The sequence below is a fragment of the Clarias gariepinus genome, chromosome 13 (genome assembly GCF_024256425.1).
Source record: "Clarias gariepinus isolate MV-2021 ecotype Netherlands chromosome 13, CGAR_prim_01v2, whole genome shotgun sequence".
Classification (NCBI taxonomy): Eukaryota; Metazoa; Chordata; class Actinopteri; order Siluriformes; family Clariidae; genus Clarias; species Clarias gariepinus.
Window position 1 is genome coordinate 12,825,928 of NC_071112.1, and position 17,366 is coordinate 12,843,293.

Below are 17,366 nucleotides of genomic sequence, written 5' to 3' on the forward strand. Positions count from 1 at the left end.
AGGCTTAACAAACAATAACTTAAAAACAGTAACACATAGAGGCACGGGCTCCACCTCTGAGCTTCGATATTTACTGAGAAAATGGTTTGATGTAAAATGTTTCTCACATACACATGTACACAAGTTTCAGGAGGGCTGTCTGAGCTTTTCCACAATAAATAACAAATGCACTTCTGCCATGTTACTCAGAAAAAAACTAAACTGGTGCTTCCTGAGTGGAGCTGAGCCCCAAGGCAGAGGCGGAGTGCCTTACTGCCTTTTTCTCAGGGACCTTTTGTGAACGCCATGAGTAAAAAAGACAATCCTGAAGGACGGGATTTAAAGACAGAAAAAGAAACAAAAAAAAGCTCATTTAAAAAACAATGTTTTTGATAAAAAAAAAAAAAAGATCAAAAAGTGAATTTTGCATAATTGGTCCGCTTTTTATCCCTGTATATGCACACACACGCGACACAATTTGAGCGTGGGCATTCCGAGTGGTGCAGGACAACAAGCAGCACAATTCATTACTTTCTAATTATCACTGCCATTTAATAAATTGCTAATTGTTAGATTTGACATTTTGTTGTACAAAAAAAAAACCCAACCTTTTTAATTTTTAATTTCTCAAATAAACATAATATATTATCGTCATCATGTCAGACATTTAGTGATTAAATTTATTCCACATTATGGAAGGCAAAACATTCTCCATTTACCTTGACAGAAAATGAGGACGGCACATCAGTGCATCTTTTAGGCAGACTCTCAGTGTGAAGTTCAAAGCAACTACACAATTGGTAATCATTCCATATTCATATGATAATTGGTTTCCATTTTTTTCATAGCAGCATACGTTTAAGTCAAACCGGAGCTGGTGATGAAATTTCTTGTGAATGAAGATTCAAAACCGACTGACATTAACAAAAGACTTCAAGCACAGAGTGGTGATGAGACTCTTAGCATGTGAATGGTGCAAATGTTTTAAAGGCTGTACATCCACCGTCCCAGCGAGCATTCGGCATAAATGTAGCAGAGGATTATATAAATAAGAGTAGGTTTTTTTCTTTTTTTTCCTGGTTTGACTTTAACGTCTCTTGCATATGAAAGCCTGGCAGGACTGAAAGATAACTGTTGTGGTGCAAACTATCACTTCAGTCCCAAATAGGCAAGTAGAAATTTAGCACAAGTGATGTACAAGCTGACACTGGGGAAAATAAATGGGAATGACAACGTAGATAGTAAAACCATAATAGAATGACATTAATGGATGGCATGAATAATAGTGATTTTTTTTTTTATAACACTGCGTGAACAAAAATTTTGTTGAAATCCTTCACTTTCATTTAACAAGGTTAAATTTGCAAGGTTTCTCAGACAGTTTGATGTCAAAACACGCTCTTGGTCCTGTCATCATGAGTAGGTGTGATGTAAAAGCAATGCACATACACACTCACCCACCACTTTTAAGATACAGTGAGCTGGTACTCAGCCAAAATCGTGACTTATACATGCCACAGGTCTCCACCAGTAAACCTGCATAAATATGAGAGTTCGCACTGTTTTCTGGCTAAATCTAAGGAAATTAGAAGTGACACTAGCAGGATCATGCTTTCTTATAGCTGGCGAGATTATCATTATGTCTGACACAACATTCCACCCAGAGTCTCAGTCTGAGCTTTTGTTTCAGGCTCACCCTGCTATTTTCTTCTGCTGGTTTGAGTGGGAGATGGTGACTGCAGATAGCAAAGACGTCAGTAAAAAGTCTCAGAGGAACAGCATAAGCACAGCTAGGTGGATCAAGCTGAGGCAGACCGCCTGATGCATACAAATCCCCTTCTATCCGTCAGACACAGTATCACCCATACCCGGACCACCACTGAGGAAGCTGGGAAATTTGCAGTTTTAAAGCTGAACTGTCTGCCTTGTGGCTCATAAGCTAATTTAATACATTTTAGGAAAATGTTTTGGTTAAAAGCAAATAAATACAAATTATATAATTCTCAACACGGTTAACACTATATGAATTTGGAGAAAATACAAACACTTAATTTTTTCTTTTGTCATTGTGTAGTATCTTTGGTTTTTCAAGTGGGTCCGTTTGGTAGACTTGGCAACCCTGCTACACACAAAATTCTATCACAAGCGCAAACGAGCAACATACAAGACACATAAAAATTTCAAGTGGGAGATCCGTCTCAGTTGTTCACTTCTGATGCGATGAACCAGATGGATGCTAATACAGAGTCTAAACAGGGCCAAAGACTATTCAGCTCGACTGTACAGTGCCTTATCGAAGTGATCTGGCCTCCCTGGTAAGTATTTTATAATCTCCATAAATATCCATGTATTGCCCATCCATCTGTGCTGTGTGGGCCAGGGGCAACCTTTGAATGTGAGAGAATGTTAATAATAAAAAGCATTTATCTACACCAGCCCTCAAGGTCATCACTCCTCTCACTTTCTGTAATGTTAAGCAGATTAATTCAACAGCACACTCGACATCGCAGAACAGTCCATCTCAGTGCTGCCACATCAATCAATACTGTAGTGTGGAACCACAAGCAGAAACGCAGTTACATGCAGTCCATACTTGTTCATATCCATCATCACGTATATGCCAGGCTTTGTGACGCCAAAGATATCGATATTTTAAAAAAAGGTCAATATTCACAGTTGTATCAAATCATATCAGTCTTTCATCCTTGTTAAATATGTGCGTGTGAAACAGACCGGCTAATTTTGCCTTGACTGTTAATTAATCAACGGTTTGGGCCACTGGGGAACAAGACTTTGCCAACTGCCACCTCCTTCATTACCCTCTTATTAAAAGTAGTGATATAGGTGCACACCCGTGACCCACAGCTGCCATGCCTCATAGAAAGTGTCTGGGTCAATGTCTAGGAGTACATTAATGCAGTCTCCTGTCACGGCTGGAGATACTGCTGGAAAAAAGAGAGAGAGGGTTGAAGGTGCACTTGGAGACAGGACTGCTCCTCGTTGATTTGGCTGCACTTCAGGGCAGGAGAATGCTGAGCACCGTCAGGCAATCTGCTCCTAATTTCCTCTGGGTTATCTCAGCTAAGCCAGGCTACTCTGGATCCAGTCTGTGTTTTGAATGAAGACTATACGGAATTTGTGAACTGCAAAAAGAATAAAGAGCACATAAAATCCCTGTATCCATGTTTAAGGATCACTGTATACGCTTTTAAATAAAACAAACGGGTACAAACATGGTAAAGATTAAGCTGCTCAAACTGTTAGACCATGTTCTGCAAAGTTACTTTGCACCTTATTTCTGAGCTTGTTTGACCAAGATGATCTGCCCATGTTGCGGTATTTTCGCCAGCTTGTTTACCAGCTTGACAAGCTCAGGGTTGTATTTGGGCAGCTGATGGCATTTCAGACTAAGATGGATTTTTCCCCACCTCGGTAAAAGCTCCGACAGACTTTGGCATTTCACCCCGAGCCCTCGGCCACTGCGTTAATATTATGATCAAAGTGAAAGTGCATTGTGGTCCTTTGAAGTTGAAGGATTTGGAAATGACCTATGCCATTTATGATACTTCTGCTTCTGTGCATGTCAAGATTAAAGCAAAACAACAATCTGTACTGCTTAGAAAATGAAAGGAATCCACACTATTCTAACATTGTCAGACAACTGATTCTAGTACAGTTTCTCAAGAATTGAAAACAATTTCACATTCTGAATTAAAATCTAAATTTTACAATAATTTTCCCCACAACTGTGTATAAAAAGCACATTTTATTCCATTCCATTAGTAATACTAATTACGCCTGTTCCTTCATAGGGTCCACAAAAGTTTCACTTCAATGCTAAAAAAATTGATTGGTTGAATGACGAGCAATATGAGTGTACTCTGAGATCAGACGCTGACGATCAGACGCTGAGTTTGATAATTTCTTCTTCTAGTGTACTGCTACAAGATGACCTCCCTTGATCTCACACTTTAAGACAAAACAGTATTTGACAAAATTAATTTGTCTGGTAGAATAATCAGTGCTGAGGCTGTCCAGCTCTACTCATTCCCTTGATTGAATAACCAAGCACGTTGTTAATATCGAAACGTCTGCTAAAAGAAAGGCAGCCAGACATTTCATCAAAATTAAATTCTGATGTGCAGTATATATTAGATGTGATTCAATTCAACTTGAGTACAGTGGAAGTAAAGTCATAAATAAAAAAAAATTAATAAATAAAGAGATACAATATAACAGAGATTGGTGAGAGTTGTATTACGTCACATTTTGCATTTTTATAAATCCTGTGAGCAAAATATTCTAAAGCTCAGTTTGTGATGGGTATCTTTGTCTATAAGCTATTCATTATAATTAACTATAATTTTCATGGCAACATCAACGGATAAACCACGTTAAATGAAAGGAATAAAATATTACCACCTGCGCTGCGCATAAGTGGGGTCGGTTGTAACCTGGAGTGAGGTCAGTCTCAATTCATTTTGTTTGTGGGAGATAAAACAATTAGCGAAAATAAAATTGTTCAATTACATAATTCTTTTCTGCATGGTATGGATTTTTTATAAGATAAAGCACATTTTTTGGTAAAATGTATTCCTGTGTGGGACTGTTAATGTTTAGTGACACAAATACCCCAAACACAAGACTGACTGCTGATATGCTCAGGTCTTTGTTTAGTCACTCACTAGAAAAAAAAAATCTTTACAATTTTATACTTCTTAAAAATAAAAGATAAATCTTCCATCTTATACTTATTAAATCTATACATATAATAAAACTGAATTTGGCATGTCTGTACATTGAAGATATTTGCAAAAAAATTATTCGGGGCATAAAAATGTTTAGGACATAAGAGGGATGTACTGTATTGTAAACTTGTTAATAACAGATACAGAAAAAGAAATTAAAAAAAAAGAAAAACAACCAAAAAGTTATTAGTCAGCGTTGTGAGATGTTACTTTTTACCGCAGTTACATTACAGCGTTACTTTCTGATAAAAGTAACTTTTCCATTAGAGAAAATGAAAACTCCTTTCCGATTCCTTATGCATGTTGTTTTAGTCAAGACCTTTATATTTATTCTACCATCATCACTCAGCGAAGTTTGGCCCATAATCTGTTAACTACTAATATCCCTATCTTACCTACGCGGTTTCGCCCGGTGGCCAAAAAAGCGGTTTACCAGGATTCACTGCGAGTTTTGGCGCTGCAATTACGTTTCCATCTTTTCGCGCGTTGGTCCTCATAGACCTTGCAGAACTTTGCGGAACGTCAGATGGTCACTCGGGGCCTAACACTGCTTCTCACCGCGAGTCAAACCACATAGGTAAGATATGGGTATAACAGCAGGAATAACAGAGGGGGGGCGGGGCTTGTAGGATGCCCTTCACACACACACACACACACACACACACACACACACTAACGGAATCACTGCTGTCTGGCTTACGGATAACAAATTGTCTGAATAACGGATTACAGTTTTGAAAATATAACTAAATAACTGAGTATTTAAATGGCGGACCCAACGCGTTAAATAACTCAGAACATCAAAAAAGTAATCCAAGTACGTTATACCAAACACTGCTTAATACAAAATTCAATTGATGGCACTGTACATTTTAAAATATGTGCTTATGAAATCTGCCAATTGAAATCTACTTAATAAACATGATCTCACACCTTTACTCCACGTTCTCTATAGCGAGGTGTAAAAACAACGTTCGAACAAATCTTTACTTAATTGACTTGGTTTGCAAAAATCTGATCTATAGAATTTGCTTTGTGATTTGGATAATATTGCTGTTTTTGTTGCTCTTGTTTGACTAGGATTGAAATGCAGATTTCCAGGGAATTCGTTTTGTGACTTGGATTTTGAGTACCTTTTAGTATTTCACACAACAAAGTCGCGGGGACAGATGGTACAAGTATAATCTTATATAATCTTAAGATACTTGAGTAAGTGTCACGACTATATCTGGAAGTTGAGTCATGTCCACTGAGCAATTTCTTGTTCAAGTTTAAATTAGTCCAGTTGACATGACACAACTTCCAGATACTGTAACCTCACCTGGATGACTGAGATTCTACTCAGACATGTCAGCACTATAGCAATTAAAAGTTGTACAACTCACCAGCCTCTTCACTAGTTTCTAAGTTTTTTACAGATGTACTGAAACAGAAGATGGAAAAGTCCGAATTTTAGACCAGATGGAAACAGTCAGGCATAGCCACGTACAGTGCTGCTGTGCTTACAGAGCAAAACTGCTCCTCCAGCTAATAAAGTGCTGGTGTTGTAAAGCATGGTACACGTCTCACACTGACTTTCATACAGTGGTGGAGGCCAAGCTAATCAACTCAAGCTAGAAGGCACAGCAGGGCCAAAGTAGAGCCCAAATGCTGCCCTCAATCTGCTGCTCGCTTGTGTTGTTGCACAAGACTGCCAATTTGCTCGGGGCTCTCACTGTTGTCTACAATAGGCTGACTGATTCCTGACATGCATTCTGGGTGCTAGCCACCTCAGCATGTGGTTTCATGCATGTGACAGAGCTCTGGGTTTTCTTCATGACACATCCGGTAGTTCGCACTTCTCAGATCACCAGTTAAAGACTAATAATGTAGTTTTGCTTATACAGTAATTCAGCGAATTGCAAAACATAACTCTTATAAAAACAAACATGGAAGGGATTAAACTTTAGAGCAAATAATTTGTGCTCCCTTAGCACAAAGTAAATACATAACCACAGTTAATTATTGTACAGGGCACTGCATTTTCATGTTGTCATATTTCTTTGTGTTTGTTTCAGGTCTCTGCGCTTCATCTTCTGACTGTACCATTCAGCAATGTGTCACTTGCACCTGCATCCATTTGAAGTAATATGGCTCATCCTGAAACAAGCGTGAATACAATGAAAACATTCATACACTGGTTTCTCTAAACCCTTCCATGGAAGCTGTGCATGAACAGATGGGCACCGTGATTAATTATTTATTCTTTAGAAACAAAGAAAGTATGTACCTTTCAAAACCTCAACCCACTAAACAAACAGCTGGGACACAGAGGACACAACTCACAGAAGGCATCTTCCATCTAAGGCATTAATCTTATCTCTGCGTGGTCTAAAGATACCCACCTGAGTCATCCACACTATATTTGTGGGCAGGCAATCAGTTAGCTGAAAGCTTTAAACCTTACATAAAATCTCTTTACAGAGTTGGACGATAAGGTTAGACAATGAAATGGTTGAAAATGCAACAACTCAGGCTTGATCTTGGACCTTTTACGTACCAGTCAACCCGCAATTTATAGCTTTCTATTAAACCAGACGGCAAGCTTCAGGTTGCGGCAGATGAACATGCCGATGTGAAACACAAGAACCCCGCAGCAATAACCCTGATGTCAACTATATATGTAATGGACAGTTTTCCAAGATATACTGTTAATTTTCTTCTATTTTCTTAACCCTAAAAGTCCCAAGCTCCAATGCTTTTTAAGTTCTGCAAGATCAATTTCTTTAAACAGGACATTTAGCTAATACCAAACCCAGTCTTCATATGAGAATCTTAAAAGGTGTTACACACAATGTAAGTAGGAGAAAATGTAGTGTCCTTATAAAAGGAGAGTGGGGTCTAATCCTGCAATTCTCACTCCAACTAATATGCATTTTGACATCTGTGTGCAATTCAGTGTGCAAATTAGTCATCGTTTATAACAGAGCCAGATTTTTTTTGTTTTTAATAAATTTAATGTATTTCCAACATCTGCTTAACAAGATTAGGCTTAAACAGACCATCATTCCAGTGGCAATGAATCAACCACACTAATCGGGCACAAATAATTAAAGAACTGTGTCTGACGTAGAAATAAGAGTTGTCCTCCACCCATTATTCAATGGCCGCCTGATAGGATGTGCTGAGTGATTGCATTATTATGAGCACCGAGCACACCCTGAGGAAGCGTGGCAGTCATAATGTTCAGGCTTGGTATTCAATAGGAGTAACCAGGTTCGTTTACAAGGAACTGTACTCGAAACATGAGCAGAAAATCAAAGGCATCTATCAAAAGTTTTATATATGAGAACTACCGGCTTACATAAATTATGATGTAACAATTTGCAACATTCAGGCAGAACTTGTGTTTTTACAAACAACTTCTCACAAATGACATGAAGTGGTTTGTGACGTTCTACAAGATTTTGGTGGCTCAAGGTCCTGGCTGGGGAATTCAAATCGAGCAGCATCGCGATAAGCCAGGAGAGTTACCTGATAGACAGATGAAAGTCATGTAGTCGCCCTGACCACCTGTGGCCAGGAATGGAATCTTCTTCTTCGTCCTCCTCCTCACTTGCACGGCTGCCAACATCCTCTCGTTGTGTGGGATAAAGATCTCTTTGTTGATGGCTGACCTGGCAGTCATTGTTGCCAAATTCAGTTAAAAACTTGGAAAGATGGTTCCGAGCTCTTCACCCTGACAAGAAAAGTAAGACAGACTTAATAACTGCTTTATGGCTTTGTGAAGTGCTGTAGGACGTGTACGAAGGGTGTGACTGGCTTTAATACGAAGCAGCTACAGGCTCAGGTTAAAGAGGTTGCAATAGTTGAACAGTTTAATTTTATTTAGCAGCACAACCCCAACAAATTAATAATGTGATGCAAATTAATGAAACACAAATAGTTTACCTAAACTGAATAATAATGAAAAAAATACAATAAAGTTACTGCTGTCTCTGTGCTCATTTAAAAATGAGACTGCTAAAAATAAAGAGTGTACTCCAGGTGATGCACCTCTTGTGGTATATAAGTTAATAGCAATGTGCGCTATGGAGAAATAATATGCAAAACATTATTGGTCAATACATTTTTTATCGGTTACATTTTTAATGCCAATGAATAATTAACATCCCTAATTCAAATACTAAAACAGAAATCCTTATCAGTTCTTCAAAATGTAGAGGATACAATTTAAAAGAACAAAGTAATCAAAATACAAATCATGAAGCATTTCAGCTTGTATTTCCACGTATGGAGCCTAGCATCTAAGGCAGTTTACATAATGTTAAAAAGCACCATGTTTGAGAAAAGAGGGCCAGCATGTTTGTGTGATTATGGCTGTCAAAACAGAAGCAACGCGATCAAAACAAATGCAGTAAGCACTCAACAAGGCAAAGCATTTTATCAACCAGTCATTTTAAAAGTGATTAGGTACAGTATGGCTCATATCTTATCCATCCTCATAGCAGGCATTCCAGGCATCAGAAGAGAGTAAGCCGTTCTCAATGTCATGCAGTGATCTATCACACTGAGACAAAAAATAAAAAAAAAAATAAAAAAATGCTCTGCTATCCGGCATGCTGGGAAAGACAACATCAGGGTGAATTGCTGCGATTCTTGTTCTACTGGTTGGTTTAACTTTTTAATGTCCTTTTACTAATTGTCTCCAACTATAGCAACAAATCCTGAAATGGAAACTAGTCGAGCCTGATGTAGACAAGATCCTTCCTTATAAAATGTAACTGGGAATAATTTCACTGAAAATTTCCTCATTGCTCAGAAATGGGAGCAAATAAATTTTTGAAGTAATGAGAGAGTCATTAGTCTTACTCGAATCTTCTCACCAAAAGAAACAACATGGCCGTGATAAAAGCAAATACACTTAGACAAGGCAGGAAAAACCTGCAACATCATCATTAGATCTTATCAAAGCAATACATTACATACAGGTACACAGGCTGAAAGAAAGTCAAGTTGCCTTGCAAAATACTGCAACACTGGACCACATCCAAGCTGTCAAAACAAGTACAGTGCTACCCAGCCTTGGATTGCAAGTAACTTGGTCTTCGAGCGTTTTGCAAAACAAGCATAATTTTAACTTACTAAACAAGCAAGGTTTTGATATTTATTGTTATTTGTTTGTTTAATCAGGGACCGCACACTAATCATTGTTGCACACATACAACCTATGCTGCGTACATGGGGCATATACTGTAGCAAAGGCTAATTTGTCTGCCCAGTATCATGTGATCACTAAGCCAATTACTATTCTCTCTCTCATGTGCGCTACAGGATTATGGGTAATCGTCTCCCATGCTCAGTCTCAGTGTGCGTGCGTCACTCGTATAGTTAACATCTGTGCACGCATGTACTGTTTTTTATAAACATGGGCGCATACAGCAAAAGTAGTCTACACAGTAGCCTCCTCCCCCCTCCTCTCGCCTTCGCTTACACACACTAAACACTGGAAACACTGCTCTGTAAAGTACAGGATAATTTGTTTTATTTTTACTTTACAGTAGTGCAAGTGCACATGCACGCATGTCATTAGAGAGGTTTCTTGTTAAAGAAGTTTCCCGACAGAGTATAAAAGAGGACGGAAGACGGGGAGAGGGAGGGAGTCATTCTACACAGTAGTCCCCTCCCTTTTCTCTTCTTACTTCACGGAAACACTGCTCTGTTCTTTTCAAAGGTAAAGTGCAGGTTAATTTGTTTTATTTTTACTTTATATTTTGTATTAATTATTTTTATATGAATATTTTTTGGGTTGTGGAACGAATCGTCGAAGTCCACTTCCTTGTATATTTGAGTTATGGTCGCAATCCAAGGTTCCACTGTTCTTTCACTCACACATTCTCCATACCGATTATCCTGTACAGGGTCACAGGTAGCCTAGGGAGTATACCGGGGGACTCGGGGGAACGAGAAAGGATACATACTGGATGGGATGCCAATCCATCACAGGGCACAAGCATCCACACACTGATATGAGGAACTAGAAATGCCCATTAATATACTCTGCATGTCTTTTAACTGTGGGGAAAAAAACTGGAGTACCCGGAGGAAACCCAGCAAGCACTGAAAAACATGCAAACTACACACACACACATCCAAGCACTGACTTGAACCCTCATCCCTGGAGATGCGAGGCCACAGTGCTAATGACTACACCACAAAAAAGTACCTCTTACTGGACAGAAATGCAACTCTATCCTTATGTACCTACAGCTTTAATAAACACACATACACAGGCTGATAAAATCTGAATACAAGCAGAAAGGAAGATAAGGCAGATAAAAATCTTTACATCATACATTACAACAACAGTCATTAAAGTCCTGGCGTACAGCAGATGAGATGATCTTTCTCCTAACCGTTTACCCTTTCTTCATAATGTTGTAATGCATGCCTGTAATACTGATGGAATGACGAAACCACTGACACCCTGATTAGCCCAACAGTCACCCTGTCTTTCAGGCAAGCTGTTGCCTGCTACGCTGGCATCTATTCAATTACCCCAGCCTCTTACAGAACAAAAGGACAGATTCTCAGTTTAAAGAAAAAAAAAAAACAAACGTGGACTCCAAGCTGCAGCACCACACTCCAAGAGGAACTGTTATAATGCCGTGAAATGTCACACATTCGGTGGCCTTCATGGGTGCTTGCCAAGATATGGAGGTGAACATCAGGGTTTCTCCATCGGTGTTCAGCACAGACTGTGTTAAGCTGGACTCTTCCCTCCTCTCTGACTGTGATGGAAAGCTCCCCTGTCTTTCTCCAAGCTGTCAGAAGACAGCAGGGAGTTGAGGCTCCTTAGGGCAATGAATGAAGCGTGACCTCTCTTCTCTGAGGGCTTCATGAGTATTACTCTACACAGTGGCTTGGTGACAGCACAGGCCACCTACTGTAGTCCGATAATACCGTATGTAATGTAGGCTGAGGGAGAGAAGGAGGTGGCTGGGGAACAGCAGCTCCCACAGCCCACTATGTTAATATCAAATGTGTTCAGCCTGCAAACTGTTCTGGGAGACAGAGGACACATAAAAACAACAGCAAGAAAAGAAAAAAAAAACAAGAAAAGGCTGCATTAGAAGTAAAGCCAGCTCTTTATGCTCACCCAACAGCCCCTAGCCACCCCGTTGTACACCATATGCTTTTAAAGCTAGGAATAATTTCAGGCTTTTAGAGCCAGGGACAAAAGAGCACTTGGCAAACTGAATCAAGTGCTTCAGTGGCATTGAATGCATATTTCCAACATGCGAACCAAAAACATCTCAAAGTGTCTTTGATGCAGAAAACCATAAGATTTAGGTCATCATAACGATATTTTATTTTATACAGCTTAGAAGAAAGAGAGAGAAAAATGACAGGCAAAAGAGAGAGAGAAAAATGACAGGCTAGGAGGAAAAAAAACAAAAAACTAAGCTCACTTTCCTGAAGGTCACCTGCCACTCCTTTTCCCAAATGACCACTCATCACACTTGGAGAAAGCTAGTCAGTCCTGAAAGTGAAGGGAGGAAAGCTTTGCCGGAAACAAAAGCATCCACACTGTATCTTCAGTAAATACAAAAATGTTTCTGGGATATTTGATTTAATACATTTATTATTAGTAAAAGCATTGAGGTTTCCTTAACTAAAATAATAATAATAATAATAATAAATTTACTAAAACACAATCCAAACTCTTTTTAAAGATCTTTTCTGATTACTTCAAAGAAATAAGAGCATGAAGACTCACAGACAGTAACATTGAAAAAAAAAAATAGACCTTAATGTCAAAGAAAACAAAGGACTTCACTGAACACGCTTCTGTAGTTTTAAAGCCAGGCAGATGCTTTTGCTGCCAATGCTGAATCTTTTCTGCTCGCTTGGGACTCCATTTAAAGCTCTTCCTGTCTGACTACAAAAAACGGTTTTAGATTTTTTCTTCTTTGGTTCATTTCTCTCACAAATAAATGTCCTCAATCACAAACATTTGGCAATAATCAATAATTATACACACTAGTATTGTCCATGTCTTTTAAAATAGCTGTATGAATGAAAGCTTCTTTCTTTTTTCCTCAGAAGAATGCCTTGGATCCCTTTTCTTTTGTTAACATTCTAGCATTGTTTGGTGATGATAGAATTCAGGCTCGATTTAAAAAAATAAAACGTAGTGCTGATGAATACTGAACATACACCAACACAGATGGTTTTGTTTTCTTTGATAAATAATAAATGAAGTGTCCTGTCCATTTTGCTAGCTGCCTGCTGTCAATGACAATTGGCGAATCATGATCATTACCACAGAACTCTAGAGAACAGAATGCGGTTACAGACACCAAAATTACCGTAGTGCTGATGATCCAGACTCACCAGGCAACCACATGAAGAGCTCCTTCAACGTGACAGTACAAGATTAAATAGCTAAAGATAACAGCTCTCTAAAAGCATCCTTAAATTCATTTAAAACCATCACATGTTTTTAAAGCCAACACTGAATAATACAATGCATTCTATGTTTTAATGAATATCTCTGCAGCTTTAGACTAATAAAAAAATATATAAATATGCCATGAATGTTCCATGAATATATATGAATAATTCCTGTAAACAAAAACAAAAAAAAATTAAAAAAGCAAGAAATAATACTGCTTTATGTGTGAACCGGATTCTACATGCACAAAGCAATGTCCAAAAGAAATAGTTTGCCATGGCTTGTGTGAAAGACTGTACATGACCTATGCAGAGCCCTAACCTCAAACCCCCTGACCCCACCAAGACTTTTGGGATAAGCTGAAATGCCAACAGTATGCCAGGACTCCTCAGCCAGCACTAGTACCCAATTTTTACTAACGTTCTTGTGGCTAAACAAGCAGAAATGTTCCAAAAAGTGTAAAGAATTCCCCAATGGGTGGACGATGTTACTGCTGTAATGGGACATTCAACAATCAGATATGATTTCAAAGTTTTGGTGACCACATCCTTTTATATCCACAATTGCAACTTTATTTCTCATTATGCGCAGCTAACTGATCTAGTTGCAGTTTTTGTGGCTATTCAGCCATCATATAATATCATACTCTATTTATTCATTTAATGTGTAATTATTCCTATTTAATGTTAATTATTTCTATTCCTGATTTAACCTCAACAAGTAGGTCAGGAGCCCATTGCAATATAGAAGACCAGTGACTTTACTCAGATGCCAGTCCATTACATGGCTCCGTGAACAAACACATGACCGGTCTTTTCACTTACTGTTATATTCTATAATAGAGGAAGGAAACCTCACAACCTGAAAAAACTTTAACATTGAGATCTTTGAGGAGATCTTTGCATCTTAAGAAAAATACTGTCACCAGACCTCTGGATCAGGAACATCATTCGCTGATATAATAAGTTCAACAGCTTGATTTTGAGGCAGCACAGTGGTGTAGTGGTGCAAACGCCAGGGTCTGGGTTGATTCCCCAGTGCTTGGTGAGTTCCTCCCACAGTCCAAAGACATGCAGATTAAGCTAATTGGTGTTCCCAAATTGCCTGTACTGTGTGTGTGTGGGTTCTGCAAAGGTTTGACACTCTGTCCAGGGTGTACCCCGCCTCTTGCCCCAAATCTCCTGGGATAGACTCCAGACCCCCGTGACCTTGAATACAGGATTACATAATATAAACCGTGAGTGAGCTTGATTTTGTGACCTTATTCATAACACTCTATAATAGAGTTTTTTTGGGAAACTTTTAAGAAAATGTTTTTGGAAAGTAAAAAATGTTAGCCTTGTGTAAAAAATGCACTCAAATACCAATCTATACACAAAAAGCCATCTAAGATAACATACACATTTAAAACTCATACTTTTGGAGGGACGCAACACAAAGGCATCTGCCCCATTATCAGGAGATTCCAAGTTTAAATCGTAGTGATACAATGACACAAGATTGGCCATCATCTCTGCATGGCGGGGTGACATTACTCTCTCTCACTGTATTAATTACAGTGACAGTAGCCAATCATGTGCTCCTGTTAGCTTGTACTGTATGTCAAGGATGGCATTTAGAGTTTTCCTTAAAGTAGTTCAAAAAGATGTGTTGGCTTTACATGTATTGGATAAACAACACGTTTTAGTTCATGAATATTTCAAGAATAATATTTTGTGTCAACACATGACAAAATAAATGAGTAAAATTTGTGGTAAATTATGATAAAACATTGATGTGACTTAATGTGGCAAATATTTAGTTGTCATAATGGTTCATAACAGTTGTTGCACATGTTGTAATGGCAGCTTACAGAGTGCAACACAACACAAGGAACCATTTGCTAAACTGGGTGAGTCAGCAGTAGGTAAGAGCTCATGCCAAAGATCCAGCAGGCATGAATCAATGAGCTGGATGTATCCTCTTTTTTCTCTCTTTTTCCCCTGAGCTTTGTGAAAATCCAAAGAACTTTAGAGTGGTAAAAAGGTGGTAGCACTCAAAATAACAAAACCAAAGGAAAAACTGTAAGCATGCTGCAGGTGAGCTTTACAGAAGCTGTAGGGAGAAGGAAATGCAAAAAAAAAAAAAAAAACTTAGGTTTTAATTGCAGTGCTGCTCACAGACTGTGTAAAGACAGTTTTTATACTCATGCATTGATAAGAATGTCATTAATGCAATAAAAGCTCCATAAAATTAACAGGGTGTTCCTACTACAAAACCAGTACTGCAAATGTCCTCCTTTTTCCTCTAAATGCCTGCTATATGAGCCAAAACTCCCAACATTTGTGTTTTGTGCCTCAATGTTGAACCTACAAATGAAAATATTACGCAAGATGCAAATCAGCACGAGAGAAAACTTCTCGTGTTAAAGAGAATGTTTATTTAAAAATTTTTTTTTCAGTAAGACGGTTCATCAAATTAAGTGACCAATTACAAGTGACCTGATTATAGTGACTGATTGCAATGATTTATGCAAGTTAAAGATTGTAAATAATCAATGGTAACTTAAAAAATCAACAAAGAAAAGGCTTTGTTTATATATTATATAAAGTTTATATACTGAGATACCACACATGCAATTTACAAACGGTCAGTAGTGTGTACTCACTGAGCTGGAACACACACAAAAAAAGACCTCGGTATCCATATGGTCCACCTTCTACAAACAAACCAAACACTGTGGCAATAAATCCATCTGATATTGAAGTTTAAGTTTTAACCCTTTCTTGGACTGATGCTGTTTGTTTACAACACTTTCACCCGGTTCAGTCATTATTTCTTATTAAAAGGTTAAGCTGAGGCACAGATCTTGGTCTGGTAAATTAATTCAAGTCATTAGTAACAGTTTTGATACGTGGCAGTGATTAATGACATTGGGTAGCATTTTAATTATGAGCTTCAGGACCTGGAAATTTAAAATTGGGTCCTAAATAATGAAAGACTTTTCTGGTTTTCGAAAAAAGGAAAAAAAGAAAGTGATGAGAGTGTATGCTGATGGAGAAAGCACTGATGCTCACGAGAAGAAAATATTTCTCTTGTCTCGATTTCTTCAAGACTCGGTCACTGAAACTAGAGGGAACATTTCTCCATGTCTCAGCCACGAGTATTCCAAAAGGACCCTGGGTGAGAAAAACTTATTACTGCTATAAGCGACAGCATGCAGTTTGAGGCACTGTCTGATACGGCAAAGGTTCTTCAAATGGGGTTCTGGGATTTTTATCTTGCTACAGCAGTGGGACCCAGCATTTTGACAGTTATTGTATTTACTGGGTTCTTGCTTGTCTTTTATTCGACTGGTTACTTGACGTGCATGGGATTAATCCAAACAGAAAACCGGGTTATCCATAAATGACATTAACTCAGACCTTCCGTCAGTGAAAGATCCAGGAAAAAAGTGCACAAATAAATAGTCAGGACATTGCATGCATTTGAATAATGCATCTAATATTCGTGCTCATCGACTGCAAAGGCCATGAGCACGAATATTAGGGACTGTGCTCGAAAAAAATATATTATTAAGTTATTAATTCTTTTTTATGAAGCTATTGAGGGGGTTTTAAAGGGTGTTTGTGAAAGAGAGGGGATTATGAAAGGAACTCAAGTCTACATCGTGTGTGCGTCAATGCTGGGGAAAAAACACACATTTACATCATTTCATAAATAACACTGAGGTTAGGTCGGTAATAAGGCAGTATACTTGCAATGCAAGCTGATACTTAATTACAGCATTAATTTAAGGGCAGAAGGGCTGCGTCCCAAACCGCACTGTACCTCTCTAATTCATGGGAATTGGCATGTCCAATATTTAATGCACAAAAGTGTGTTTGGGACACGTCCGACGAGTTGCCCAGTGAAGAAAACAAGGACGACACACTCACCGTGGCGTGGAGTTTCAGGCGTTTCTCTCAAGGTTCGCGCTCAGGATGAAGTCCACCGACTTCCAAAAGTCTGGACGCTGTGTTATCTCGTCGAATTAAAGACTCGCATTTCGGTTCTCGCGGCTTTTTAGCGTGACTTTTTTTTTCCCGCCGCCGACGCGCTGCTCGTGCGCCTCGAGCTCCCCGCTGACTCTGTACGCGCGTGTACTGTATGCGGGTTGAGTTGTGCGAGTGAGCGCGCGCGCCGTGCCGTGCCGTAGCTACTGTCCCGCTGGAGAAGAGCTG

The 17,366-nt window shown here is 38.8% G+C and overlaps 1 protein-coding gene across 1 annotated transcript in view; it reads right to left on the bottom strand.

Moving 5' to 3' along the window:
- Positions 1–17,366, bottom strand: part of stxbp6 (syntaxin binding protein 6 (amisyn)) — a 59,956-nt gene extending 42,590 nt beyond the window's left edge. Inside the window, exons 1-2 of the mRNA XM_053509856.1 lie at positions 17,082–17,366; positions 8,241–8,445 (exon numbers count right to left, since the gene is read on the bottom strand). Of these exons, the coding sequence (XP_053365831.1) occupies positions 8,241–8,394 (154 nt within the window). The 5' untranslated portion in view covers positions 8,395–8,445; positions 17,082–17,366. The remainder of the gene's footprint in view (positions 1–8,240; positions 8,446–17,081) is intronic.